The sequence below is a fragment of the Esox lucius genome, chromosome 3, assembly GCF_011004845.1.
Source record: "Esox lucius isolate fEsoLuc1 chromosome 3, fEsoLuc1.pri, whole genome shotgun sequence".
In the NCBI taxonomy this organism is placed as follows: domain Eukaryota; kingdom Metazoa; phylum Chordata; class Actinopteri; order Esociformes; family Esocidae; genus Esox; species Esox lucius.
This window is the reverse complement of record NC_047571.1, coordinates 20,067,662-20,095,627: the sequence shown is the minus strand read 5'-3', so window position 1 is coordinate 20,095,627 and position 27,966 is coordinate 20,067,662. Positions and strand designations below refer to the sequence as shown.

General features: G+C 39.4%; 1 protein-coding gene across 4 annotated transcripts; it reads right to left on the bottom strand.

Moving 5' to 3' along the window:
* Positions 1–65: 65 nt before the first annotated feature.
* Positions 66–27,960, bottom strand: LOC106024859. Of its 4 annotated transcripts, XM_034290385.1 has the most exons (13): positions 27,848–27,960; positions 25,772–25,974; positions 23,502–23,600; positions 22,852–22,947; positions 19,552–19,662; positions 18,360–18,483; positions 17,225–18,188; positions 16,663–16,751; positions 8,521–9,578; positions 7,039–8,466; positions 5,203–5,345; positions 4,889–4,959; positions 66–4,426 (listed from the first exon to the last, which is right to left on the bottom strand). In XM_034290385.1, exons 1-13 carry the CDS (start codon positions 27,870–27,872, stop codon positions 1,260–1,262), a joined length of 7,578 nt encoding a protein of 2,525 aa, XP_034146276.1. In that variant the 5' UTR covers positions 27,873–27,960; the 3' UTR covers positions 66–1,259. The 4 variants fall into 4 exon arrangements, with proteins under 4 accessions (XP_034146276.1, XP_028971848.2, XP_028971854.2 ...); XM_029116015.2 differs by having other exon boundaries at positions 7,039–9,578; XM_029116021.2 differs by lacking the exons at positions 66–4,426; positions 4,889–4,959; positions 5,203–5,345 and having other exon boundaries at positions 5,396–9,578.
* Between the last annotated feature and the right edge of the window lie 6 nt (positions 27,961–27,966).

Sequence of the window (27,966 nt, the reverse complement as noted above, 5' to 3'; positions counted from 1 at the left end):
ACGCTGCGTTTGGGTCTGCTGCTCACACAGAGACAGACAAGCATGGACAAAATGTGACGCACAGAAAATGCGAGTGGCAAAACTAGAGCCACATTGTTTACTCAACCTAAGACAGTCTAACACCACACTTACCACCAATCAGTAATAAATCATCACACATCAAAGGGTGTGACGGGTTCATGGTAAGGAAAGGACAGCAACTGCAATTTCTGCAAACTCCATGTTGAGCACAGTTTTTGTCGGGACAGTAGTCACAAATAGCATAAAATAATGTTAAAGAATAAGTAGCCTCTGACATATTAGTTGGCCCTAATCATAACAATAAAAACACAGCAATTCCAACATGAATTAACGAACCAGTTATAATTCCCAATGATTTCTTGAAGCATTTTCACTACACAATGTTAACTGGTACATTTTTGTCTAAATGCACCAATGTTTTACACTCATTATCTTCAAAGCGATAGCTAACAACGAACACATCATGATTATCACCTGAAAACAAAGTTTGAAATGTTATCTTGAAAACCTATACAAATTAGCACCATCTTCCTCCGTTGATGTTTGTTCTGTCATGCTACAACAAAAGCTAGCTAGCATGGGAAAACCAGCTTGCGAAGCTGACACAGGATATTTTTTTGAGAATGTATAAGTCAATGAGTGAAAAATGATTACTCTGTCTTTTAGTAACAACGTACATTTGAGGCAATGTCCTTAAAACCCTAAATGTGTTATTAATCTAACCTTGAAAGGGCTGTCAATGGCTGAGCTAGCTGTTAGATGTTTTTCCTCAAAGACCACCAAAGAAAGATCCGGATTGGATATTATTTTCCACTTCTTAAGCTAGGTTTACATCCAATTGCTGAACAGATTTATGCAAGTATTCTCAATTCTGCATTTAGAATGATTTTCCCACCAGTCAAGTGTTTCCAAAAGCCTTCTGTGGTTCAAAAGCATTGTGTGGTGGCGTAGTGCATATCAACTTTTTATATGCAGGTTTTCATGTACTGAATAAAAATCCAAAGCCCTAAAATGTGTCCACTCTGGACTTGGCACCTGCACTCAAGCCAACATCTTGCAAATCAAGAAAATAGCATCAGCATTTAAATATCTGCTCATATGTAACTGTGATTAATTATAAAAAATTGTTTACATCGGTAGGTCTTCCCTCAAAGTAGGTAGTGGGCCCTAACAGTTTTTTACTGCCCTGAATCATCCACAGACCTTCTGTCTTCCTCTTGCTGAACGTCCTTAATGGGTTAGTATTGACTGATGTCATTACTGTAGTGACCATGAAGGCTGTTCAGGTCAACATCATTCATGGGTTGGTACTGATTGATCTCGTCGCTGTAGTCTTCTTGAAGATTATTCAGGTCAACATCCTTCATGGGTTGGTATTGACTGATCTCTTCATTGAAGTCTACATGGTGGCAATCATTGCTCATGCCTTCATCGGGTTGGTCTTGAGAGAGCTCTTCAAAGAACTCTTCAAAGGTTTTAAGACCCAACACAGGCCTGTCTGTGTTGCTAGAGCTTGGTTGTTGGCACCTTGTCATAATTCCTGTTTCATTTACATGTTCCTTATATTGACCATCTGCTGACGAAAGTGATTCCTCTGCTGTCAAGTTGGAAAAATTCTCCCTACAAAGTTTTTTAGTTTTCAGGTGCTTCTTCATATCAGTATAAAATATAAAAGTCTTTGGACACACTGGGCACTTGTGAGAGCCATTGTTGTAGTGTTTTAACATGTGCCTTCGCATGCCGCATGTCGTAGAAGTAGTTTTCCCACACACATTACATTTTCTGGAACATTCTTTTGTGTGTCCTTTCAGATCATGTGGGAGCTGGAAAGTGTCCCCGCAGTAAGGACACTTGTACTCACCCGGGTTGGATTGACCAGTGTCTTTAATGGGCTCGTTATGACTGCTCCTGCTACTGGTTTCTTCATGCAGGCTAATCAAGTTCACATCACTGGGTTGGTTATGACTGCTCCTGCTACTGGTTTCTTCATGCAGGCTAATTAAGTTCACATCACTGCTCATGCTGATATCAGAGTCATGAGAGAGCTCTTCAAAGAACTCTTCAAAGCTTTTTAAACCCAACACAGGAACACTTGTGCTGCTAGAGCTTGGTGGTTGGCACTTGGTCATTACCTTTGTTTTATTGAGCTTTTTCCTATGTTTACTATCTACTGATGACAGTAATTCCTTAGCCATCACATCGGAACATTTCTCCCTACAAAACTTTTTTGTTTTCAGGTGTGTCTTCAAATCAGTGTGAAATATAAATGTTTTTGGACACACTGGGCACTTAATGGGGCCATTGTTGTCATGTTTTAACATGTGCCTGCGCATGTCACAGGTCTTTGAGGATGTCTTCCCACAGACATGGCACTTTCTGGAACAGTTTTTTGTGTGTCCTTTTAGATCATGAGGGAGCTGGAAAGTGTCCCCACAATAAGGACAATTGAATTTAGTAGGATTGGATTTGTCAATGTCCCTCATAGTAAGTTTATGACTTATCCTGTCTTTGTGGTCATCAAGGCTTTTCAGGTCAACATCATTCATGGGTTCGTAGTGATTGATCTTGTCACTGTAGTTTTCATGGAAACTATTTATGTTCACATCACTACTAATGTTGTTATTGGCTGGCTGTGAGTCATCATGGAGCTCTTCAAATAACTTTTCAAAACTCTTCAAACCCAACACTGGACCATTTGTGTTGCTGGAGCTTGGTTGTTGGCACTTCTTCACTCCTGTTTTATTTACCTTTTTAATACGTCTACCATCTACTGAAGACAGCAATTCCTTCATCATCACATCAGAACAATTCTCCCTACAAATTTTCTTTGTTTTCAGATGTATCTTTAAATCAGTATGGAATATAAAAGTCTTTGGACACACTGGACATTTTATGGGGCCATTATTGTAGTGTTTTAACATGTGTCTTCGCATGTCACATGCCTTCGAAGTTGTTTTCCCACAGACATGGCACTTTCTGGAACATTCTTTAGTGTGTCCTTTCAGATCATGTGGTAGCTGGAAAGTGGCCCTGCAGTAAGGACACTTGTACTCACAAGGTTTAGATTGGTCAATGTTCTCAATGGGTTGATTTTGACAAATCTCATCATTAAAGTCTACATGAAGACTGTCACAATTAACACTGTTATCAGGCTGGTCATGAGCAAGCTGTTCAAAAAACTCTTCCATGCTCTTGCCAGGTCCACCTGTGTTGCTGGAGCTTGGTTGTTGGGACCTTGTCATGACTTCCGTTTCATTTATATTTTCCTTACATTTACCTTCTACTGAAGACAGTAATTCTTTCATCATAACATCAGAACATTTCTCCCTACAACATTTTTTAGTTTTCAGGTGCATCTTAAAATCAGGATGGGATATAAATGTCTTTGGACACACCGGGCACTTAATCGGGCCATTGTTGTAGTGTTTTAAAATGTGCCTTCGCATATTGCATGCCTTCAAAGTTGTTTTCCCACAGACATGGCACTTTCTGGAACATTCTTTTGTGTGTCCTTTCAGATCATGTGGGAGCTGGAAAGTGTCTCCACAGTAAGGACATATGTTCTGACAAGGGACAGGCTGGAGGTGGACCTTGGTCATAATAAATTCTTCAGAACATTTCTCTCGACATGATCTTTTCAATCTCAGGTGCGATCTCAAATCAGCATTTGTTGTAAAAGTCTTTGGACAGACAGGGCACTTGTATGCACCATTGTTGAAGTGAACTAAAAGGTGTCTTCGTAAACCCAGCATACGAGTAGTTATTTTTCCACACACATGGCATTTTATAGAGCAGTGTTGAGTGTCTCCTTTCAGATCAGGTTTTTCATCTTCATTTAGATCAGGTTTTTCATATTCTTTCAGATCAGTTTTTCCTTCTTCTTTCAGAACAGGTTTTTCATCTACTTGGAAATCTACTTTCAGATCTGTTTTGTTGTCCCTTTTCCGTTTAGTGTTTTTATCTCTTTTAAGATGTTTTTTTACCAGATTTGTATTTCGCTCATTGGTTTCCTTGCAGGAGTCCTTATTGTTATCCTCATCATTGTTGTTCTTGTTCACCTTACAGACATTATTTTGGTGTTCCTCTAAGTCCTCACCAAATTCAAAGTCTTGCCCACATTGGATGCACTGGTGGGATTTCTGCTCAATGTGAGATCGCATGTGTCTTGTCAAGTCCAGTGTGTCAGTGAAAGTCTTGCCACAGAAGGAGCATGCTTTGACACGTTGGCTTCTTTTGTGACAGGTGTTGGATGGCTCAGGAGTTAGTGAGTCCTGAGGTACCCCTTCTAAGAGTTCTCTTCTCTGCCATTTGGCCATCTGACCACAGTGCTCTGATTGAAAGTTGTGCTGTTGCAATTTCTTCTTTTTATGAGATGATGGGGAATGAAGTCTAACATGGACCCCACCTAGTGTAACAGAGAGAAAAGTGAGCAGCACAACCAAATATTATCTACAAAAACCTAAAGCCATGGTATTGCAGTCTAACAGAAATGTTTTATTCGGTTTGGGGCAAAATGACAAGCAAATTATGGTTTTGCTAACCTTTCCTTCGGCCTCTCCAGAAGTTTCAAATGTTTGAGTTAATCATAAACTGGCCCACCTGATTAAATTACTAGAAGTCTTGATAATTAGTTGACTAATTGAGTAAGGTGAGTAAGATTGTGGATAAAACAAAAATGTGAAAAGTCAAGTGGGCTTAAGGAGAGTTTGGGGAAAGGCTGACATACATTCTAGGTTATTCCAACAGCAGAACCAAATGAATGTTTAGGTCTTACCAGTTTTGCTGTATCAACTGTGACTTTTTCTTCACTCAGTAGTCTATGTAAATAATTGGTTTACTGCTCTACACACTAAGAAAAAGTCCTTACCAGAATCATTGACAGTGGCTGCTTTAGTGACAGTGGTCCGAAGTTCATTTTTTGATGGTTCGGCATCTTCCCTGAGGAGAGAACAGAATTATGATCAGTTAAGTTCACTGCCATGGACACAGCCACTACTGCAACACCACTGAAGTCTGGGCCTCGAGGTCTGCACCTCTACTGGTTTTCATCCTTCCCCACAAAACAAATTCAATCAAGGAGAGATTTAGGCCTCCATTTACTACATGGAAGAAAAAAAACATCTAGAGCAGCGCAGAACTTGAGGCCTGGATTTGAATACCTCTACCACAGTTGACACTCACTCAGTTTCATTTGCCCGCTCTCTATTCACACCCTTTGCTTCTGTCTTCTCATTTTTGACACCACGTCCTCTTTTCTGTTTTCTTTTTCTGCCTCTTCTTTTCTGTTCTTGGGAATCCGTTGCCTCAGCCTGCAGTTTCCCTCTCTGTATACAATATATATTATAGTCATAAAAATGCACACACGGACTCAAAGCCATGCCTTTTCATTTATTTCCTTTAATGAATTTAAATGTATCACACCTATGTAAACTTGAAAACAAGGTGGATAAAACATGTAGATAATACTATACGGCATATATGCTTTTATCCAAAGTAACTTACAATATACAGTGACATCACATGATAATAAAGTGTTTTCAAAGTGGATAACTATTGATAAAGAGAGGGAAAGAAGGGAAAAATAGCTGTCACATTTTGACATGAAGTAAAAACAAACAAAAAGGAATGTCACATCAGTCTGGTCCAGAGGGAACCCAAGAGATTGTGTCCCAGGTGGGGACAGAATTCACTCTGTTACAATAGTTCTGTGACAGGTGGGGACAGAACTCACTCTGTTACAATAATTCTGTGACAGGTGGGGACAGAACTCACTCTGTTACAATAATTCTGTGACAGGTGGGGACAGAACTCACTCTGTTACAATAGTTCTGTGACAGGTGGGGACAGAACTCACTCTGTTACAATAGTTCTGTGACAGGTGGGGACAGAACTCACTCTGTTACAATAGTTCTGTGACAGGTGGGGACAGAACTCACTCTGTTACAATAGTTCTGTGACAGGTGGGGACAGAACTCACTCTGTTACAATAGTTCTGTGACAGGTGGGGGCAGAACTCACTCTGTTATGTGGTTCTGTGACAGGTGGGGACAGAACTCACTCTGTTATGTGGTTCTGTGACTCAGATCACAAATGGCTCTAGCAGGCTACTATGGGGTGAGTAGCAGTAGTGGATGTAAAACTGTCAGGCTAATACTAGTAACCATCACTCAGTGACGTCACCCCGACCAGGATTTTAAAGTTACTGCCCAGGTTTCTATGAAATATTGTCTATAGTTATTACAAATATTTTAGTTTTCCATCCATTGTGTTAAGTATTCAATGTTATAAAAACTGATATTCTGTGTAAGAATGCTGTGGGGCTATCCCAAAAACGGAATTCTGTGGGTGTATTACAGTTCTAGAAATACACTGTGAGTTGTCCACAGATTGGCCAGCTCATCCTTTCTAAGGCTGTTGAATGGCCGGTTCAAATTGTGTTTTTGAGACAGTTAGAAATTGGGTTTTTCAAATATAATTTTTTAAATGTAAGCTTTGGCCACACATATATGAGGAAAGTCAACAACATTATTTAGGGATGAGTTTTGAACTTTTAAAAGAGAATCTTTTTCTAGGCAGTTACTTTAAATCAACAGTTTCTCAAAAGCTGTCTTTAGGTATGGTTGACTTCACTGGTGAGTGTTTTATACAAAGAGAGGCTGGGATACACCTAACCTTTTCGGAGCAACATGTTGGTGCAGCATTTGCCTGCCTTCCAATTAAGGCCCTACATTCTTAAGTTTCTAAAGCTTCTCATAGTATGAGTGGTAATCTAGTATCAGGTCAAATCTATTACGATCTGAAAGGCAAGACTAGATCTGCACTCCTACTGTGAGACACTGTGAATAGGGGGCAAGGCCACCACCATATTCATTACACTTTAGTGATCCTACACATCTACAAACACAAACAAAATACAGGGTAAAGGGGGTCGAAAGATGATTATGTCCATCATTTTCTTAAAACCTCAAATTGGAGTGCCTTTAGTATTGTCGTATCTATTGTTGATACTGGTATCACCTGTATCTCGTTCTTCACTTCTCCACTCTTCTCTGATATAGAGTCCTGGAGAGGGCATGCGTCAGTGTGGGACGTCTGATTCCTTGTTAAGCCTTTGTCTGAGTTTGGTTCTTGGTCATTGGAAATGTCCTTTCCCCCTGACTTGTCCACAGACATCGAGTCCTCCTCTGGGTCATCCTTAACAGGCTGGTGTTGAATGATCTCCTCGTTGTAGTCAACATGAAGGTTATTCAAGTCGACATCCTTAATTGGTTGGTATTGACTGATCTCATTATAGTCAACATGGAGGTTATTCAGGTCAACATCCTTCATGGGTTGGTATTGAGTCATGTCCTCACTGTAATCTTCATCCAAGCTATTCAGACTATTTAGGTTCACTTCACTACTCATGCTGTTATCAGATTGCTGTAAATCATGAGAAAACTCTTCAAAGAACTCTTCAATACTCTTGACAGGTACACCTGTGGTGCTGGAGCTTGGTTGCTGGGACCTTGTCATGACTTCTGTTTCATTTATATTGTCCTTACATTTACCTTCTACTGAAGACAGTAATTCTTTCATCATAACATCAGAACATTTTTCCCTACAGAGTTTTTTTGTTTTCAGGTGCATCTTGAAGTCAGGATGGGATATAAATGTCTTTGGACACACTGGGCACTTGATGGGGCCATTGTTGTAGTGTTTTAACAAGTGCCTTCGCATGTCGCATGCCTTCGAAGTTGTTTTCCCACAGACATGGCACTTTCTGGAACATTCTTTTGTGTGTCCTTTCAGTTCCTGTGGGAGCTGGAAAGTGTCCCCACAGTAAGGACATATGTTCTGACAAGGGACAGGCTGGAGGTGGAACTTAGTATTAATGACCTCATCAGAACATTTCTCTCTACAAGAAAGTTTCAATCTCAGGTGCGATCTCAAATCAGCATTGGATATAAAAGTCTTTGGACAGACCGGGCACTTGAATGCACCATTGTTGAAGTGAAGTAGAAGGTGCCTTCGTAAACCCAGCATCCGTGTAGTTATTTTCCCACACACATGGCATTTTATAGAGTCTTGAGTGTCTGCTTTCAGATTAGTTTTTTCCTCTCCTTTCATGTCGGGTTTTTCATCAATTTCAGGTTTTTTGTCTCTTTTCCGATCATTCTTTTTTTTAAGATCAGGTTTTTGCTGCACAGTTTCCCCAAAGTAATCATCATTTTCCTTTTTGATCTTCTCACAGTTCTTTTGGTGTTCCTCTAAGTCCTCACCAAATTCAAAGTCTTGCCCACATTGGATGCACTGGTGGGATTTCTGCTCAATGTGAGATCGCATGTGTCTTGTCAAGTCCAGTGTGTCAGTGAAAGTCTTGCCACAGAAGGAGCATGCTTTGACCCGTTGGCTTCTTTTGTGACAGGTGTTGGATGGCTCAGGAGCTGGTGAGTCCTGAGATACCTTCTCTGTTAGTGATTCATGAGGTACCTTCTCTGTTAGTGATTCCTGAGGTACCTTCTCTGTTAGTGATTCCTGAGGTACCTTCTCTGTTAGTGATTCCTGAGGTACCTTCTCTGTTAGTGAGTCCTGAGGAACTCTCTCTGTTAGTGAATCCTGAGGTACCCTCTCTGTTAGTGAGTCCTGAGGTACCCTCTCTGTTAGTGAGTCCTGAGGTACCCTCTCTGTTAGTGAGTCCTGAGGTACCCTCTCTGTTAGTGAGTCCTGAGGTACCCTCTCTGTTAGTGAGTCCTGAGGTACCCTCTCTGTTAGTGAGTCCTGAGGTACCCTCTCTGTTAGTGAGTCCTGAGGTACCCTCTCTGTTAGTGAGTCCGGAGGTACCCTCTCTGTTAGTGAATCCTGAGGTACCTTCTCTGTTAGTGAGTTCTGAGGTTCCCTCTGTGTTAGTGAGTCACGAGGTACCCTCTCTTTTAGTGAATCCTGAGGTACCCTCTCTGTTATTGAGTCCTGAGGTACCTTCTGCACTAGTGATTCCTGAGGCACCTTCTTTGTTAGTGAGTCCTGAGGCACCATCTCTTTTAATGAATCCTGAGGTACCCTCTTTGTTAGTGAATCCTGAGGCACCCTCTGTGTTAGTGAATCCTGAGGTACCCCCTCTGTTAGTGAATCTTGAGGTACCTTCTCTGTGAGTAAATCCTGAGGTACCCTTTGTGTTAGTGAATCCTGAGGTACCCTCTGTGTTAGTGAATCCTGAGGCACCCTTTTTGATTGTGAGTCTTGATGTGCCTTCTCTGTGAGTGAATCCTGAGGTAACCTCTTTGATAGTGAGAATTGATGTACCCTCTCTGTGAGTGAATCCTGAGGTACCCTCTCTGTTAGTGAGACACAAGGTAAGACCTCTTCTTTTTTCTGTCCTTCAGCCACCTTTCCACTGTGCTCCTCTGAATGAAAGTGTATTTTTTGAGAGGTGTTGGATGGTTCTAAGAGTTCTTCTCGGTTATGCCCTTTGGCCATCTGACCACAGTGCTCCTCTGAGTGAACATGCAGTGTGTGCTTTTGCAATTCTTCCTCCCTCTTATCAGTTGATGGGCAATGGGGACCAACAATAACTCCACCTAGTGTTGAAAAGAATAAAGTTAGAAAGAGATTCACATATTGACAATCAAGGACAGAGAACAAGTATGACAGAGTCTGTGCTTGATATGAATAGTCTAGACCACTGGTTCACAACTAGTTTTAAAATGTCTAAGACAATGGCCATCATTCAAATTTGACCTTATAATGACCATACGACAGAGCTGGTATTAATCATATTGTCTTTGTCGTATCCTTAAGATCAAACTCACGTCTGGTTGGAGACCGTGTAAACCAACAACATAAAATTTGATAATGCTTAATTTGCAATAAGACCATCACTATCACAAACAACTATAATCATAACAGCCTCAGTAAAAAAAAAACACAGATAACAATAAAAAAAAATAGGTAATATAAAATAAGGAATATAGCACTTACAAATGTACCAAAATGTTTAATAATGTATCACTACCATATTAATGTATGATTTATTCCTTTCACTTCATGCTACATTTTTTTTCTCTTATTTCTGTTGTTCATGCATTTGTATGGCAGTTACCCTAATAATGGCAGATCTTGCTGTTCTAAAGGACCTTGGCTCTGGGCTGAAACATGAAACACAGATTTTTTTATGGAAAAGCTGTTTTAGGTATGATTTATGCTGAAAGCTGTCAATTTATAGGTTGAGGATCGCCACACACGCACACGTTACGGGTGTGTCATACATAAATGAGGAGTGAAGTGCGTTCTCGCGTCCATGACTTCATCCGATTTATCAATCTGCGATGACATCTACGCTCATTTCAAAGAGGTCTGACAGAATCATGAATCACACACTGAGATCCTATGTCTCTTCCCACACTTGGATCTGAGATCTTTTCTGAGAAGCTTTCATGAATGAGAGCTGTTGTGTGGAAATCGAAATTAAATTTCAATTTTCACACAACAAAAGAAAATTATTTTAAAGAAACAGGAAATTATTTTTAAATAGTGCAAGAGTGTGAATGTTTTTGGCTGCAACAAACTGATTAAATAAATATGATAGACAATTTGCTTTTCAGACAATTCAAAAGAAATACATGACATTCTGATATGAAGTGAGTTGGTTTAGTGTGTTTCTGAACGTTGTTAATATCATATAAACTCCACTTGGAGAGCAGCAATATTTTTTTTTAACTCTATATTCCAGCACTTAGGATTTAAAATCGATTTAGTGACAGAAATGTAGAAAACAGGTACTTAATAGTGTAGGGAATCATTGTGCCATCTAAATACATTTTTACATTTCTTTAAATATCCTAAAATATTGGATATACTTTTGTATATAAAAAGTCTACACACCCCTGTTAAAATGCCAGGTTCGTGTGATGTAAAAGAATGAGACAAAGATAAATCATGTCAGAACTTTTCCCACCTTTAAAGTGACCTGTAACGTGAACAATTCAATTGAAAAACAAACTGAAATCTTTGAGGGGAGAAAATAAAAATGTAAAACTCACAACCTGGTTGCATAAGTGTGCACACCCTTAAACTTATACAATGTTGAAGCACCTAGATTTTTTTTACAGAACTCAGTCATTTTGGGTAGGAGTCTATTAGCATGGCACATCTTGACGTGGCAATATTTGCCCACTCTTCTTTGCAAAAGCGCTCCAAATCTGTCAGACTGCGAGGACATCTCCTGTGCACAGCCCTCTTCAGATCACCCCACAGATGTTCAATTGGATTCAGGTCTGGGCTCTGGCTGGGCCATTGCAAAACGTTAATCTGCTTCTGGTGAAGCCATGCTTTTGTGGATTTGGATGTGTGCTTCCGGTCATTGTCATGCTGAAAGGTGAACTTCCTCTTCAGCTTTCTAACGGACGCCTTAAGGTTTTGTGACAAAATTGCCTGGTATTTGGAACTGTTCATAATTCCCTTCACCCTGACTAAGGCCCCGGTTCCAGCTGAAGAAAAACACCCCCAAAGTATGATGCTGCCACCAACATGCTTCACTGTGGGTATGGTGTTCTTTGGGTGATAAGCAGTTTTGTTTTTGTGCCAAACATACCTTTTGGAATTATGACCAAAAAGTTCAACCTTGGTTTCATCCCACGTGCGTTTGTTTTTGCAAACTTCAGCCGGGCTTGGATGTTTTTCTTTGTAAGAAAAGGCTTACGTCTTGCCACCCTACCTCATAGCCCATTTATATGAAGAATATGGGAGATGGCTGTCACATGTAACACACAGCCAGTACTTGCCAGAAATTCCTGCAGTTCCTTTAATGTTGCTGTAGGCCTTTTGGAAGCCTCCCTGACCAGTTTTCTTCTCGTCTTTTCATCAATTTTGGAGGGACGTCCAGTTCTTGGTAACGTCTCTGTTGTGCCATATTTTCTCCACTTGATGACTGTCTTCACTGTGTTCCATGGTATATCTAACGCTTTGGAACTTCTTTTGTACCCTTCTCCTGACTGATATCTTTCAACAGTGAGATCCCTCTGATGCTCTGGAAGCTCTCTGTGGACCATGGCTTTTGCTCTGAGATGCAACTAAGAAAATGTCTGGAAAATCCTACTAGAACCGCTGAACTCTATTTGTGATTAATCACTCTGAGTCACTTTAAATGATGGCAGGTGTGTAATGACTTCCATTTAACATGAGTTTGAATGTGATTGGTTAATTCTGAACACAGCCACATCCCCAGTTTTAAGAGGGTGTGCACACTTATGCAACCAGGTTATTGTAAGGTTTTTATTTTAAATTTTTCCCCCTCAAAGATTTCAGTTTGTTTTTCATTTGAATTGTTCACATTATAGGTCACATTAAAAGTGGAAAAAAGATCTGACATGATTTATCTTTGTCTCATTCTTTTACATCACCAAAACCTGGTATTTTAACAATGGTGTATAGACTTTTTATATCCACTGTAGCTGCCTCATTGATGGCATGAAGTTAGATCAGAAACAGCATTTAACCAAGTAATGTTTTGCTAAATCTAGTAACTAGGACAAAAAAAAGCATGACATGTATGAAGTCATGCTGTTTTAGCAAGTATAAACCATTAATTGGAGAATGTCATGGGCCTTCCACCTGGACAATATGTTTAAAAAGTGTTTATAAAAGTGACCACACAAAAACACACATTGTCCTCTTCCACATAACATTGTATTAAGTTCATTTGCTGAGTTGATTGGACCTGAATAACGACTTAGGGAGGGAAATATGGATTTTTGCTTTTAGCTGGCTAGTGATTTTACTAAAGCACCTTTAAATCCAGTGAACACAAACTAGAGACGTTTTCACCTTTGGCAAGCACACCTAATTCTTTGTATAGTTTTATCAGTCAGGCATACAATAATTCCCTATTCGTGATATTCTTGATAGGGCTGGAACGATTAGTCGACATTGTAGACAATAAAAAATTGTCGACAAATATCTTTGTTGTCGAGTGGTCGTTTAATCTCACGTGACCAATGTATGGGCCTGCAATATTGCGTTTTGACCGCTACGACGCTGTGGCGCTAGAGTGTAATGCAGCCGTTACAAATGCTTTTGCAACAGCGCAAATTGCATAGGGAGTAAATAAATGGCGAATTATGGCGGAGTGTAAACGGGTCCGGACCAGTAAGGTGTGGGAAAGTTTTACAAAACTGCCAACTAAGAATGCTGTCATGTGCAATACATGCAAGGCTGAGCTTGCGTTTCACGGGAGCACAACATGTATGTTGGAGCACTTAAAGAGAAAGCATCCCGGATCAAGAGGAGCCGGTGAGAGGTGAGTGTTCAATCTCCAGGTGAAGCTAACTAACTAGTTGTAAATCTCTTTATTAGAGAATGCAACACTGCTATTAATAAAAGCAATAATATTAAAAATAATAATATAATTACAGTAATATGATGATTTATTTTGCATAGAATAAAGCTTGATCGAGCTTAGGAGTCAGGGCTGTTTTTATTAATGTAACACTATTGGGTAAATAGTCTTATTACTTGCATGCATTTTATTCCATATTCATGAAGACTTACAACAGGAGATGTCAGGAAGAATATCATGTCATTTACTTTTTCATACTGTTAATTAAATGGTGAATAAGAATGTATTTGTCAGCACAAAAATGTAATGGAAAAAAAAGACTGCCATATTATACTTATAATATTTGTTTGCAAATAAATATTTAAAAAAAATGTATGTCCTGAATTTAATGTTCCTTTTTCTGTTTCAGTTCTAAGAAAAGCAGTGGGCCTAATATTGATGACTTTTTCCTGAGGAGGAATTCATGTACTCCTCAACAAGCCACTGCTCTTACAGAGTCAATTCTAAACATGATTGTTAAAGACATGAGACCTCTTTCCCTGGTGGAAGGAGAAGGCTTTCGTGAAATGGTTTCTACATTCCATCCTGGATATATCCTTCCTTCAAGAACCTACTTTACCAGATGAATAGAGCAAAAATATGAAAAAATCAAAAAGTAAATATACACCTACAGTAAAGCAGAATCGCAAATACATGTTTCAGGAACAATCTATGAGAACAATTTACAATAAGGTCCATTAGATAATGTTGGTTAACTATATAAATGAACATGAACTAATAATGAACTGTACTTCTGCAGTATTTACACATTTAATGTTTGTTAATGATAACTTCAACATTTACTAATACATTAATATAAATACAATGAACTAACATGAACAAAAATGAACAGCTGTATTTTTATTTACATTAACAAAAATGAATAATGTTATAAATGTGCTGCTCATATTAGTTCATGTTAGTAAATACATTAATGTTTACAAATTAAACCGTTACCTTAGTGTGAATTGCTTTTAGATTTCAAACTAAACATCCAGTAAAGATGATGACTAAACAACAGTTTAACCACTAAGAGAGTTAAAAATAAAATGTTCAACTAAAATATTCTGAAGGTTAAGGAAACTATTCAGGAAGGAAGAAGCTTCATTGCACTGACCACTGACATCTGCAACAGAAGCATACCTTGGTGTCACATGCCACTTTATAACTGAAGACTGGAACATGAAGAGTCTCACTCTTGCAACCATGCCTCTTGAGGAATGACATACTGGTGTCAACATAGCCACATGGCTGGAAGATGTTGTCACAAAATACAACATTTCCCTAGACAGCATTAAAGCGGTTGTTCATGACAATGGATCAAATGTTGTGGCTGCACTGAAATTGCTTGCTGAGAAAAATAATTGGGTCTCCGTTCCGCTGTACTGGACACACACTTCAGCTTGTCGTGAACCATTCCCTCAAAGAGACCAGCATTAGCAAAGCTTTGGGAGCTGCAAGGACCTTGGTTGAACATTTTAGAAGAAGTGAACTGGCCAATACTAAGCTGAAAGAAAAGCAGCAGCAGATGAACACACCAGAGCATAAGCTGATACAAGACGTTGCAACCCGGTGGAATAGCACCTACTTCATGCTGGAGAGTCTGCTGGAGCAGCGCTGGCCTGTTACTGCCACACTTTCGGATCCTGAAGTGACACCAAGGGGCAAACATTACTTTGATTTGAAGCCTGATCAGTGGTCATTACTTGAAGAGCTAACCCAGGGCCTGCAGCCTTTTCAATGTGCCACTGAGTTTCTTAGTGGCCAAGAGTACACAACATTGTCGTGCCTTCCTCAGCTTGCAAAAGGGCTACAGAGGTCTGTGCAACAATCCCTGATCTTCGAAACTACTCCTGGAAAAGCTTTTTTAGCCAAAGCTTCTAAAGAGTTAGAAGAAAGATGGGGGGATATCAGCACTTTCCTCAAGGAGAAAGATAACACCATTCTTCTGTCAGCAGCCCTAGATCCAAGATTTAGAAAACTCAAGTTTATGCCTGCTGAACAGAGGATAGAGGTTAAAAGCACTGTTGAGGTCCTTGCTATTAAAGCAGGAAAAGAGTTCTGGAAATCTACAGAAGAAGGGCAGCTTCAGTGTCACAGTGTCACTGTTCCTAGGAAAAAGGAAGAGTCAGTGTTAGAAACCCTCCTCCAGTCTGACACCGACAGCCTCAGTGAAGAGTAGTCACATGAGGAACAAAACATTCAGATGGTGAGAAAGGAAATACAAATGTACTTCTCAGAACCGCAAATAGCGAAACAAGAAGATCCTTTAGGTTGGTGGAAGGAAAATGAGGGACGCTTCCCTAACCTATCAAAGCTGGCAAGATCATTTCTTTGCATTCCTGCCACATCCACTCCAGCAGAACGGATCTTCTCAGCTGCAGGAAACATTTGCTCAAAAAAAAGAGCAAGCTTGTCACGTGAACATGTTGATATGCTGACCTTCCTTCATTTTATTTCAGCACTTATTTGAAAATCAAAAAAAGGCCAGTGCAGAAATGAGTGGTCTTCAAATAATGAAGCTCTTAACACTGCTGCCAAGAAATGTTTACATATAAAAAAAAAAATTTTTGTCTGCAATGCAGCAGATTTTTTTGTTGTTGACCTGTTTAGTTTGAGATTCATTAAAGTTCATTAAAACACAATTTGAAAAGCTGAAGTGATTATTTTGTTTTATTATTTAAGGTTATAATATGTATAACTGAATGTTTTAACTTATTGAAAAGGCTGAATAATCCTTCCAAACTTACTGATTAGTTGGTGAAATAATTGATGATTAGTCTATTAATCGTCACAATAATCATTAGATTAATCGATTATCAAAATAATAGTTTGTTGCAGCCCTAATTCTTGATGAAGAATGCGGCCTAGTTAACTTATCAGAGAATTACACAAAACTGTATGTTTATTATCATTTCTACACACTTTCTACCTGGTATTAGTTGTTAAATTCTGACTTTTAAAATAACTCAAGACACCCAACAACCACTGAAACCCTAAACACAAGCCACCAGTTAAGAACCACCGAGGGAAAAAAACTTAACTCACTGTATTTATTTCAGTGACAAGACACAGACCATTTTAAAAAAAATAAAAAAATAGCCTCAGGGATATTTTTCTTTTTGCAATGGAATGATAACTATTATAGCTATTTGTACACAAGAATATAATTAATTTGGTCCTTCGCATTTTCAGGGTTGTCATTTTTTATTTATGTTTCTGAAATTAGACATTTTGATTCCACAGAGCTTGAAATTCACTGCACTACACTCTTAAAGAACATTTCTTACCACATTGTTCCACAGTAGCCTTTTTATGGACATTGGCACCTTTTCTGACAGTAGTCCAAAGTTCATAATCTGATGGTTTGGCTTCTTCCCTGAGAAGAGACCAAGATAAAAGTCAGTTGGGATTGTTTTTATGGATAGGTTCACTGCTCCAGTCCTAGACAGTACTGTAGGGGCATTCAAATCTGGACTGTACCACTTTCATCCCAGCCCCAAAACCCCAGGGACCAATACCCCTTAAATCAGGGACCAATTCAGTCAACTTCACACTGAGGCTGCATTTACAAAAGCAGCCAAAATAATTAAAAAAAAAATTAACAAACTGAGCAATCACATCAAATATTCTCATATTCAATATTTTTCTGAGCTAATCTAATCAGTCAAAATACAGATTTGGAGTGCTCTAAGTGCACTTAAAAATGTAATAAATTTTTATTCATAATAACTATTAATTTAGTGTATTCTCTGGTCATTACATTATATAATTAAACATTTTACTAGAAAACCTGCAGGAGCGCAGACCTTGAGTTCTGGATTTAGATTCCTCTATTCCACAGTCACTTACTCTGTTTCAACTGACCGATCTCTTTTCACACCCTTTGCTTCTGTCTTCTCATCTTTGATGCCACGCCCTCTTCTATGTTTTTTATTTCTGCCTCTTCTTTTTGGAATCTTTCCTTGGGAACCTGTTCCCTCAGCCTGCAGTTTCCCTCGTCTTATAATCAGCTTTAGCGAGGGCTTGGGTAATGGCATATCACTAATGTCAAGTGTTTGCGCGCCAATCTTCTCAATCTTTAATTTTGTGATACCAGGTCCTATTTTCTGTCCTTTTTTTCTGCCTCTTTTTTTTGGGACTTGAGAACTTGTTGCCTCAGCCTGCACTATCCCTCTCTTAAGGGTCAGCTTCAATGATGACTTGGGTGGCGGTGTATCGCTTACATCAAGCGCGTGCGTTTCAATCTTCTGATTTGTAACACCATGTCCTTTTTTCCTTTTTTTCTTTCTACCTCTTCTTTTTGGTCCTGGGCGTCTTGTTGCCTCACCCTGCAGTCTCCCTCTCCTTAGAATCAGTGTCAACAAGGACTTGGGTAATGGCATGTTACTAATGTCAAGCCTGTTCAACCGCAGCACAGGCTTACGACACAGACAGGAAGCGGTTAAGCGGCTGGTTTTTAGTCCACTGCGGGTCTGAGGGCAGAGAACAGCTTTATCTCTCCTGGTCCCTTTAATGGTATCTTTGCCGATTGTCTTGCGTTTACCGCTTTTCTCAGTGGCGACCTCTATAGTGTCAACCTCCACTTCCACACATGCAGATCCTGCTGGTGGCTTTACAGTCCAAACCCTATAATCTGCCAATCTGCAGTCCCACCTCATCCCTGGTTCATCACATGGGAGAGGGCTTTGATATCCCTGCATGGTGGGATAGGACTGTCTCTCTGTGCCCACTTCTGAGGAGGCACTTCCCTCCTTCCCAGAGCAGCGTGATGATAGTGAAGAGAGGATGTAGTCACCACCAACAGACCGCAGAGCTAGTAAAATAGAAAGACCACGAAGCAAAAATTAGGAATTACTAAGAATAACATGAACCTTTCTTTTACTACATTTCTAACTGTAAATATTCAAATTGTGTTGTGTGAAAACAACATGCAGGCAATGAAATCAGGCAAGTAAATTATTTCTATAGCATGTTCCCCACCTACCATTGGTGTCTAACTGTTGTCCATTTTTCTGGTGACGGAGGAGAGTCTGTAATGGCTCTGGGTGAGCCACAGACTGGACACATTCTTCTATGAGGGCAGGTGCAATGCTGAGCCACGAGGCAGTCTGAAAGACAGAGCATGTAACAATGGTGTCTCAAGTTAAGTACACAGAGATCCTTGATGAAAACCTGCTTGTGCTCTCAGGACCTTAGACTGGGGCAATGGTTCAACTTGCAACAGGAAATGACCCCAAGCACACTGCCAAGACAAGCAGTAGTGGCTTCGGGACAAGTCTGTCTCTTGACTGTCCTAGTCTGAGCCCAGACTGAAGGGGTCTGAATACTTACGTAAATGTGAAATTTGTGTTGTTCATTTTGATATTTTCTGAAATTTCTAAAAAACTGTTTTTACATAACAAAATGTGGAAAAAGGGGTCTTTATACTTTCTGAATGTGCCGTATCTTCCAGCCTTCAACACTGTGAACCATCAGATTCTTCTCTCCATTCTCTCGTGACAAAATCTCCTGGCCCTGTCATATCCTCACACGGAATCTGAAATCATTTCTATATGGATGACACTATCAGTATTTATATCTAGTGATATCAATTTGAATATTAACTAGCATTGCAAGCCTTCATCAATAGCTTATTGTCTCCTTTTATATATAGTTAGCAATTCCAATACTGATGAATATTAGTTTTCTAATTCTGCCTCGTTACTCTGTGGCAGACATATGTCGTGTAACATTATTAGTGTCCAATCACAATCTCACTAATGAATTTAAATATATAAAATCTTGATAATCGCAATACATATTACCCAGACCTAAGTACTGGGATAATATTGTATCTCGGGCACTGACTAATATGCAACTAAAATTTGACCTTTTAAGTCTTTTACACAAATGAATGCAATTCTATTAAAAAATTTAAACATAGGATACATAGGAGCTCTGACAAAACATTAACTTTACAAATGATTTGTTATGTCAGGTTCGGTTTCACGTTTAGTTTTAAGTTATATCAGAACAACCAGAAAACATTTAGTTTTCAGTAATATCAGAACAACCCGAAAATGGAGCAACTGATGGAGAAACTGATTTACTGCCGTAGCTGTTTTGCATTTAGACTTTCTTTCAAGTACTTGTCCTTAATGCATAACTCTGATAATGTAGTTACAGCACAGTAATACCTGTTGAAGGTTTGGAGGTGGAAGCAGCTTCTCCAGTCTGGATAGGAACTCCTGGACAAGCATCTGCAGTGTTGAGTCATACTTGGAGCCAAACTCCTCAGGGAAAACATTCTAATAAAAAAGACAAACAGATAAAGTAAATACCTTTATTCTCCTTCAAAATGATTTGCATCCTTGATAACGATCCGCAAACAAGAAAATACTAATAATTAACAATATACAGAGTTTGTTATTTCCTTCATACACTTTCTAAAGTGAAAAAATGATTTATCAAAATGACTGTTACCGTTGTGGACACACCTTTTCCTATAATATAGTAGGAGATTGCCGAACACATTTGGAAGGAACTTAGACCATTCCTTAATACAGAATCAAATGAACAATTTATTGTAGGTCTTTCTTTTGTGTTCCTGGAATTATTGTTTTTGCTAGACAGCGTAAGCGGAGCCGGATTACTGCCTGAGTGACTGACTGACTTCCCCTTGTTAAATAGCATAGTGGTTAGAGACGTGGACTTGGGAACTATAGGTCCCGAGTTCGTATCTCCTCTCAGGCGAAGCGAGGTACGCATTGTAAATTATTCCATATTGACGAAGACTTCGCTGGCTGAAACTGTTCGCGGTAATATTGTGACTGTTTCTGGCGTGGAATAGTTCATCTTCAATCTCGCTAGCAATTGCTCAATTCTGATGATTATTCCTAGGAAGTTAGTAGATACCAGTAAGCCTATTACTGGATAATAATCTGTCAAAACGGCCAGTGGCAAAAGCAATTCAGTTCATAGACGCTATTTGTGGCAGAGGTAAACTTAATAAGAAACGTTAGACAGTTTAACACAATCCTCAATGGAGTCTAGCGACTGCTGAAACGTGTCATGTCGTGGCGTAGTGGTTAAAGATAGTGCCTCTCATGTGGAAGACCTATGTTTGAATCTATTGAGAGCAACAACATTTATTAATTATTTCTGGTAGTTTCCACGATTCTCTTGTCTTTTCACTTGATGAAAAAGTTAGTTATCGTCGCCTTTATTGATAGTTATTGTATAAATGTCATTCACGAATGAATGAAAAAAGTATGTTCTTATGCCATGAAATTAAATAGCTTTGGCAGACCCGCTAGCAATCGCTCAATTCTTATGACTATTTCAGTGCATTAGTAGATACCGGTAAAGCTTATTACTGCCTAATACGCTGTTAAAACGGCCAGTGGCAAATGCAATACATAGCCACTATTTGTGGTGGAAGTAAACTTTGTAAGAAATGTTAGTCCGTTTAACTGTATCAATGTCATTCACGAATGGCCAATTAACTATTAAAACGGCCAGTGGCAAAATTGAATTTGTTCAAGATCGAGACAAGATGCTACACTGGCACCCGGCTAATGTACAGCTCGATGGTGTAACGAAACAGCCTTTCACGTAGGAGACCCGGGTTCGAATATTGAGGTAGCAAACATTTTCTATTGCGGGCTGGCGGAACTAGGCGTACCTGGTTTCTTGTTTTAAAACCTCAAATTCTGGGCTGGGACTGTAATATTTTGTTTACTTATGAATAATCTATAACAATAACTATCATAACTCAGTTAGCCATTTAAAATAGTTTAAGTTTTCTTCCCTAAATAGTTCTTGCATATTTTGGAGCTGTGGTTTGGGTCATTGCCCTGATATAAGAGGAAATTGGCTCTAATCAAGCGCCATCTACAGTGTACGGCATGGCACTTCCTTCTTCAAGATCCCCTTAACGCTGTACAAATCTCCCACTTCACTACAACCAAAACACCCCCAGACAAACACATTGCCTCCACCATGCTTGACAGATGGCGACAAGCACTCCGCCAGCATCTTTTCATTTGATTTGGTCTGTGTCTCACAAATGTTCTTTGTGTTCTGAGCATCTCAAACTAAGAGTTGTCTGTACATAACACTTTTTTTCAATCTTCCTCTGTCAAGTGTCTGTGTTCTTTTGCCCATTTTAATCTTTTCTTTTTTTGGCCAGTCTGAGATATGGCTTTTTATTTGCAACTCTGCCTAGAAGGCAATTCATCGCGGAGTCGCCTCTTCACTATTGACATTGAGACTGGTGTTTTATGGCAAATATTAAATGAAGCTTTCAGTTGAGGACCTGTAAGGTTTCTAAGATAGTCTAATGTATTTGTCCTCGTGCTCAGTTGTGCACTGGGGCCTCCCACTCCTATTTCTATTCTGGTTAGAACCAGTTTGCGCTGTTCTGGTAGTAGTACACAGCGTTGTCTGTGATTTCTTGTCAATTTCTCGCATGGAATAAGCCTCATTTCTCAGATCAAGAAAAGTCTGACCAAACAAAGAATGTTCTTTGTTTCAGGACATTTTGAGACTATAATCAAACCCACAATTGCTGATAATCCAGATACTCAACTAGTCTAAAGAAAGACAGTTTTATTGGTTCTTTAATCAGCCCAACAGTTTTTAGCTGTGCTAACATAATTGCAAAAGGGTTTTCAAATTATAAATTTGCCTTTTAAAATTATTAAAAAAATTGAAAACATAACATGCCATTGGAAAACAGGACTGATGGTTGCTGATAATGGCCCTCTGTACAACTATGTAGACATTCCATTAAAAACCGTTTCCAGCTAGTCATTTACAACATCAACAGTGTCTACACTGTATTTATATGTTCTTTTAATGGACATTTCTATGTGACATTTCTATGTGTTCTTTCAAAGCACATTTCTTTGTGACATTTCTGTGTTCTTTCAAAGGACATTTCTATGTGATCCCAAACATTTGAATGGTAGTGTATGATACAATGGAGAAATTCAAAAGAGCTGGGTCTGATTTTTGGGTGGATCACAAACAAAAGCCATAAAAAAAAAAAAAAAAATGAAAGTTAGTTGTCAAGACAATGCATTGTTAAAACAATAAGTAACATGATTTCCTCTTCCAACAAAACAAACCCTGATTCATAGGGGCTGTGAGAGATGTCAAAATTCACTTAGATACACATGAGTATCCTCTATATAAGTCTGCTACCAGGGAAAGGAGGACAATATTCCATTATCCTACTAACAAACTGACAACCTGATCACAATTATTGATTACTGGGTCGCAGAAAAGAATAATTTTACATGAGTATTAAATAATTAAACAGGACACCATAAAATCCCACAATTCCTAACACTGAAATTATTTTCATTTTGTAATGTATTGTTCAACAAAATATTTTTGTCTGCAATTTATTGGTATAATTTATAAGTTTCATTACTTCATAGTCATGTCTCTTTGCCCACTCTCTACATATTATTATATATTATTATACTGACCTGGAAGAAGAGTTCCCTCTCATCTGGCTCCTCAAGCAGGGTTTCAATCAGCTTTGAGAAGCTTGCCTCTGATGCTTCCACCTTTGGATCTGAAACCTGCAGTAGATATGTGCAGAAGGTTAATTAAACTACCCACTTTCACAGTATAACACAGTATACTCTTTCCACTCTTATAGCATATTGGAGTCTTTCTTTGCACAGTTGATCTTCTGTATAGTATGTTGGAGTTTATACAATCTCGATCTATTGTATGAGTACAGCTCCAGGAAAGATTAAGGGACCACTGCACCTTTTTCTTTCCTTTCCAAAAAGTTGAAAAGGACATTTTTGAGTGAGGAACAGAAGCGTTCAATTTGCAGTGGTATCAAAATTTTAACCCTTCTGTTCCTCACTTTTTTGGAAAGGAAAGAAAAAGGTGCAGTGGTCCCTTAATTTTTCCCGGAGCTGTATATGTGTGTGTATATATGTGTTCATATACTGTATGGTATTAACTATATAGCATATAGGAATATTTTGGCTGTCCATCTTCTGTGAAGTGAATAGATGACATTACACCATTGGTCTACTGTACATAAAGAAACCGGCTTCTATACTGTTAGTTTGAGGTGAATAAAGGAATATTCAGTAAGATCCATCAGAATCATTCTCACCCCCTGACTGGAGATACAGCTCCTTATCCTGTTCAGGTGGGGCTGTACGGTGTCAGGACGGCACAATTCATCATCACAGCGACATAGCTCCAGAATAAGCTGTCAATCAAAAGAGAATTCATCATGACAACGGTCAACATAACTAAGACTCCAGTGAGTGTGAACTGAAGTGTTTGCAAACAACCTTCTCAGGATGCAGTTGACGGGGGGGGGGTCATTTATCAACGTCATTATAGTTTGTTTTGGAGAAAGACTTTAAAATGTTTCAGTTTAAAAATGAAATATTATTATTATTATTTATTATCTGTGAAGCCTTTTGAATCCTATTTCAATAGCTTAGAACAACAGGTTTCTGCAATATAGTATGTTGTGAGAATGAACTTTAAACTTAAAGAGTGGGTTTCTGAGGTAATAGGAACCTTTGTTTTTTCCCCAAAAATAGATAGAAGACCAACTTGACACAGACTGGAAGGACAAACCTAAAACCAGCTGACACTTCACCCATCTTCTGAATGCGTTTTACACACATCCCTTTGACACTTGTATCTTGTATTTTCCTACGGCTGGCATGGTTATCGTATAAGATGTAATGAGTGGACAGAAAAACAACAATTCTGCTGTGGTACAAACAGTTGACTGAAGATATCCAGGCACAAACTATGCAAAACCAACTGTTTACTTCTAATGTAAAACATTAATGAAAATAAACATTTTACTCCAAACTAAACATTTAGCAAACAAATGTATTTCAAGTATTTCAGTGTGACTCACTGGATCAGACATACAAGATACAGAGCAAAAGTCTCATTCATTTTCCTATTAGAGACCCGGTAGGCAGTGTCTGTACGCGGTGACAAGGAAAGGGCATCTTTTTTTGTTTGCCCACAGGGTCCAACCAAATGGAGAGGTATGGGGAGGAGGTACGGGGAGGATGTATGGGGAGGAGGTATGGGGAGGATGTACGGGGAGGAGGTACGGGGAGGAGGTACGGGGAGGATGTACGGGGAGGATGTACGGGGAGGAGGTACGGGGAGGAGGTACGGGGAGGATGTATGGGGAAGAGGTACGGGGAGGATGTATGGGGAGGAGGTACGGGGAGGATGTATGGGGAAGAGGTACGGGGAGGATGTATGGGGAGGAGGTATGGGGAGGATGTATGGGGTGCTGCCACAACGTCCATGGAGCAATTAAGGTTAATTGCCCTGCAGGCTGGTTACAGATCAGATGCTGTAAACTCCTGTCCACATTATTTCAATGAAACAGCCTCAATGATACAGCGATACTGTGAGATACTGTATCTGACCACAGAGATACTGTATACTGACCCACAGAGATACTGTATAATGACCACAGAGATACTGTATACTGACTACAGAGATACTGCATAATGACCACAGAGATACTGTATACTGACCCACAGAGATACTGTATACTGACCCACAGAGATACTGTATACTGACCACAGAGATACTGTATACTGACCACAGAGAAACTGTGCACTGACGACAGATACTGTATACTGACCCACAGAGATACTGTATAATGACCCACAGAGATACTGTATACTGACCACAGAGATACTGTATACTGACCCACAGAGTTACTGTATACTGACCCACAGGGTTACTGTATACTGACCCACAGAGATACTGTATACTGACCCACAGAGATACTGTATAATGACCACAGAGATACTGTATACTGACCCACAGAGATACTGTATACTGACCACAGAGAAACTGTGCACTGACGACAGAGATACTGTGTACTGACCCACAGAGATACTGTGCACTGACCACAGAGATACTGTGCACTGACCACAGAGATACTGTATACTGACCACAGAGATACTGTATACTGACCCACAGAGATACTGTATACTGACCACAGAGATACTGTATACTGACCCACAGGGCTTGTCAACAAACTGGCTTAAGCACAAGCTGGAAAACAACTTGGAACGTGGATTAGTGTCCTGCTATACTGAGATAAAGTATACTGTGCAATCTCTATCGACATAACTTCTACTAGCAGCCAGCTCTGCAAAACAAGGACACATGCAGACTATCACTTCAGAACGGGGAAGACATTCAGTTATAGATTGGGAGCAGAAAGTTATGCTTAATTTGGTTCCTACTGAAATGGTTATACCAGTGAGTGGTCCTTTTGCTGACATGAGTCATCCAAAACGACATGACCATCACATCCCTACTTGCTCCATCCATTAATGGTTCTGACTTGAACAGAAACCACCTGGTCATGCCACTTACCCGTGCTCTCAGTCCCATGAGGAGCTGGACCCTCTCTCTATAAGTCATCAGCTCAGGGACTATATCCAACACAGTGGTGGCAAACTCCTCCAGCAGTCCATAGTCCATGATGTCTCTCCGTTCTACAATCTGCCACATAGCAGCACACACCAGCCTCAGCGGAGGAACAAACAGACGCAGTGACGACAGAGGAAGAGGAGGACCTAGAAGAGAAAATTACATATTTTGTAAAATAAGCAAGCTGGTTACTATAAACTGGGCAGTACTTTACAGCCCCAACCTATTCTGCTTTTCACTCCCCTCTCCAGCTCTGCCAGGTACAGGTAAACAGCAGTAAAACCATGTCAAATCTTTGATAAGAAGTAACAGACACGAAGCACCCTTGGGAAATCAAATCCAACCTTTATCAATGAGGAAGTTGCCCTGTCAACATAACGGAATTCTGATTAATCAAATATCTATCTTGGCTGAGTTCCAACGGTGCTCATTAGATTAGTAGGTGCAACAGAGCACAAGTATTTCAGGGAAATCTGTAGTTAAGTATGTTTCCGACCAAACAGAATTTCATTTTTCCTCCAGGTTTCTTCCATTCTCTGCCACGTGTAAAACCAGCATACTGAGCAATGTGTCATATCCATTCTGACAGTGAACAACAATACATAGCACCCACAGGCATGTGGGATAAGGATTTTGAAATCTAACCACGAGCACAAATCTTGCGGCTGGAAGCCAACGGTCCATTCAAACAGTTTTTGCAATGCCAAGTCCTCCAGACCTTTAAGGCAAGGGTAACAACAATGCCAATGTAAAGTATGGTTGCACAAGACTATGTATCACCATACGTGATACCCTCACAACACTTATACCAAAAATGCGTATGAGCAAACGTCATGCAATCTCGCTTCAGACAGACTGACAGGCAGACTGAACTCAATTATTGCTTGGTCCAATTAATTATTGAGATTTTTTTTTAGATCAATAGCATAACATCTGAACCTGAATGTCAATTTATTAGAGGCACAGAGTTTAAAATGACTAATTATAAAATCAATTTGACATTTCTGTTGTTGTTTTTTTTATCAGTCTACAACTACATGCTTACATGATGACAGATTGGCCTATTCGCAACACAGGTGAGTATAGGGGTATAGGCTAATCATATCGCCAAACATGTTGTGCCAAAATAATCTCTATACACCTCTAGTGAAGAAGGGAGCTTGATTTATCCTCTAACCCCCTTTACAAAAACTGCATTCCCCTGTAATGTAATAATTAACACGTCTTGGGGTACGATATTTGTGCATCTGTAACTTTCTCACTTAGCATTATTTATTTGATGAATTTGAAATTATCTTCAGTCATAGTAGTATCAAGATTAAATAACAAATGCAAGAAACATTACATTCTTATTTACAATAAAAGTGACTCCAGAATGACACAAATACATTTACAATTAATTTCTAGAGGGTACACAATGATCTGAAACACAACACAAAAACAGGGAAAACATATACTGCAAATGTAACTTCAAAGGCTTGATGTAGTCATGTGCTTTAACTACTGGACCATATACTATACATAAAATAACTACTGTTTATGTTGCACAACATTTCAATTCATTTATATTCTTGAATTCATATACTAAAACATGATATGGCTATTTTACAAAATAGGCTGTAATGGTTTAACCTCGTTCCCTGTCTCAAGCCAGGGCCCACCTTCAGCCTCGAGCTGAGGAAGTGGGGGAAGGGCTACATACGAACATTTCTGATGTGCAGACAAGCCAAAATCTATAACTGACCCTTACCATAACAACACTTAAAATTATACTCAAGCATATGGGTTTAACAAATTCTAACAATAAATACAATTCTGCAAGTCAATTTTTTTGTATAACCACTAAATAAACCATCTTTGTTAAAAAGCCTTTTCGCGAGACCACCACACTTGCAAAGATGGTGGTCGGCTTGCTACCCTGGAAATTTAGCTGGTTAGGTAGCTAGCTTTAAATTGTGGCAGCATTGCACACTGACACACTTCACCTATACAGTCAATTGCTATATATAAATAATTTACCCTGTTTCTCCCGTAGCGTTTGCATTTTTTGATTTTGCAAACATTAGCTAACGCAAAAATAGCGCATCTCTCGACAGATCTGTCCGTGAAAATCTTGTTTACAGCATCAGACGGTGCAT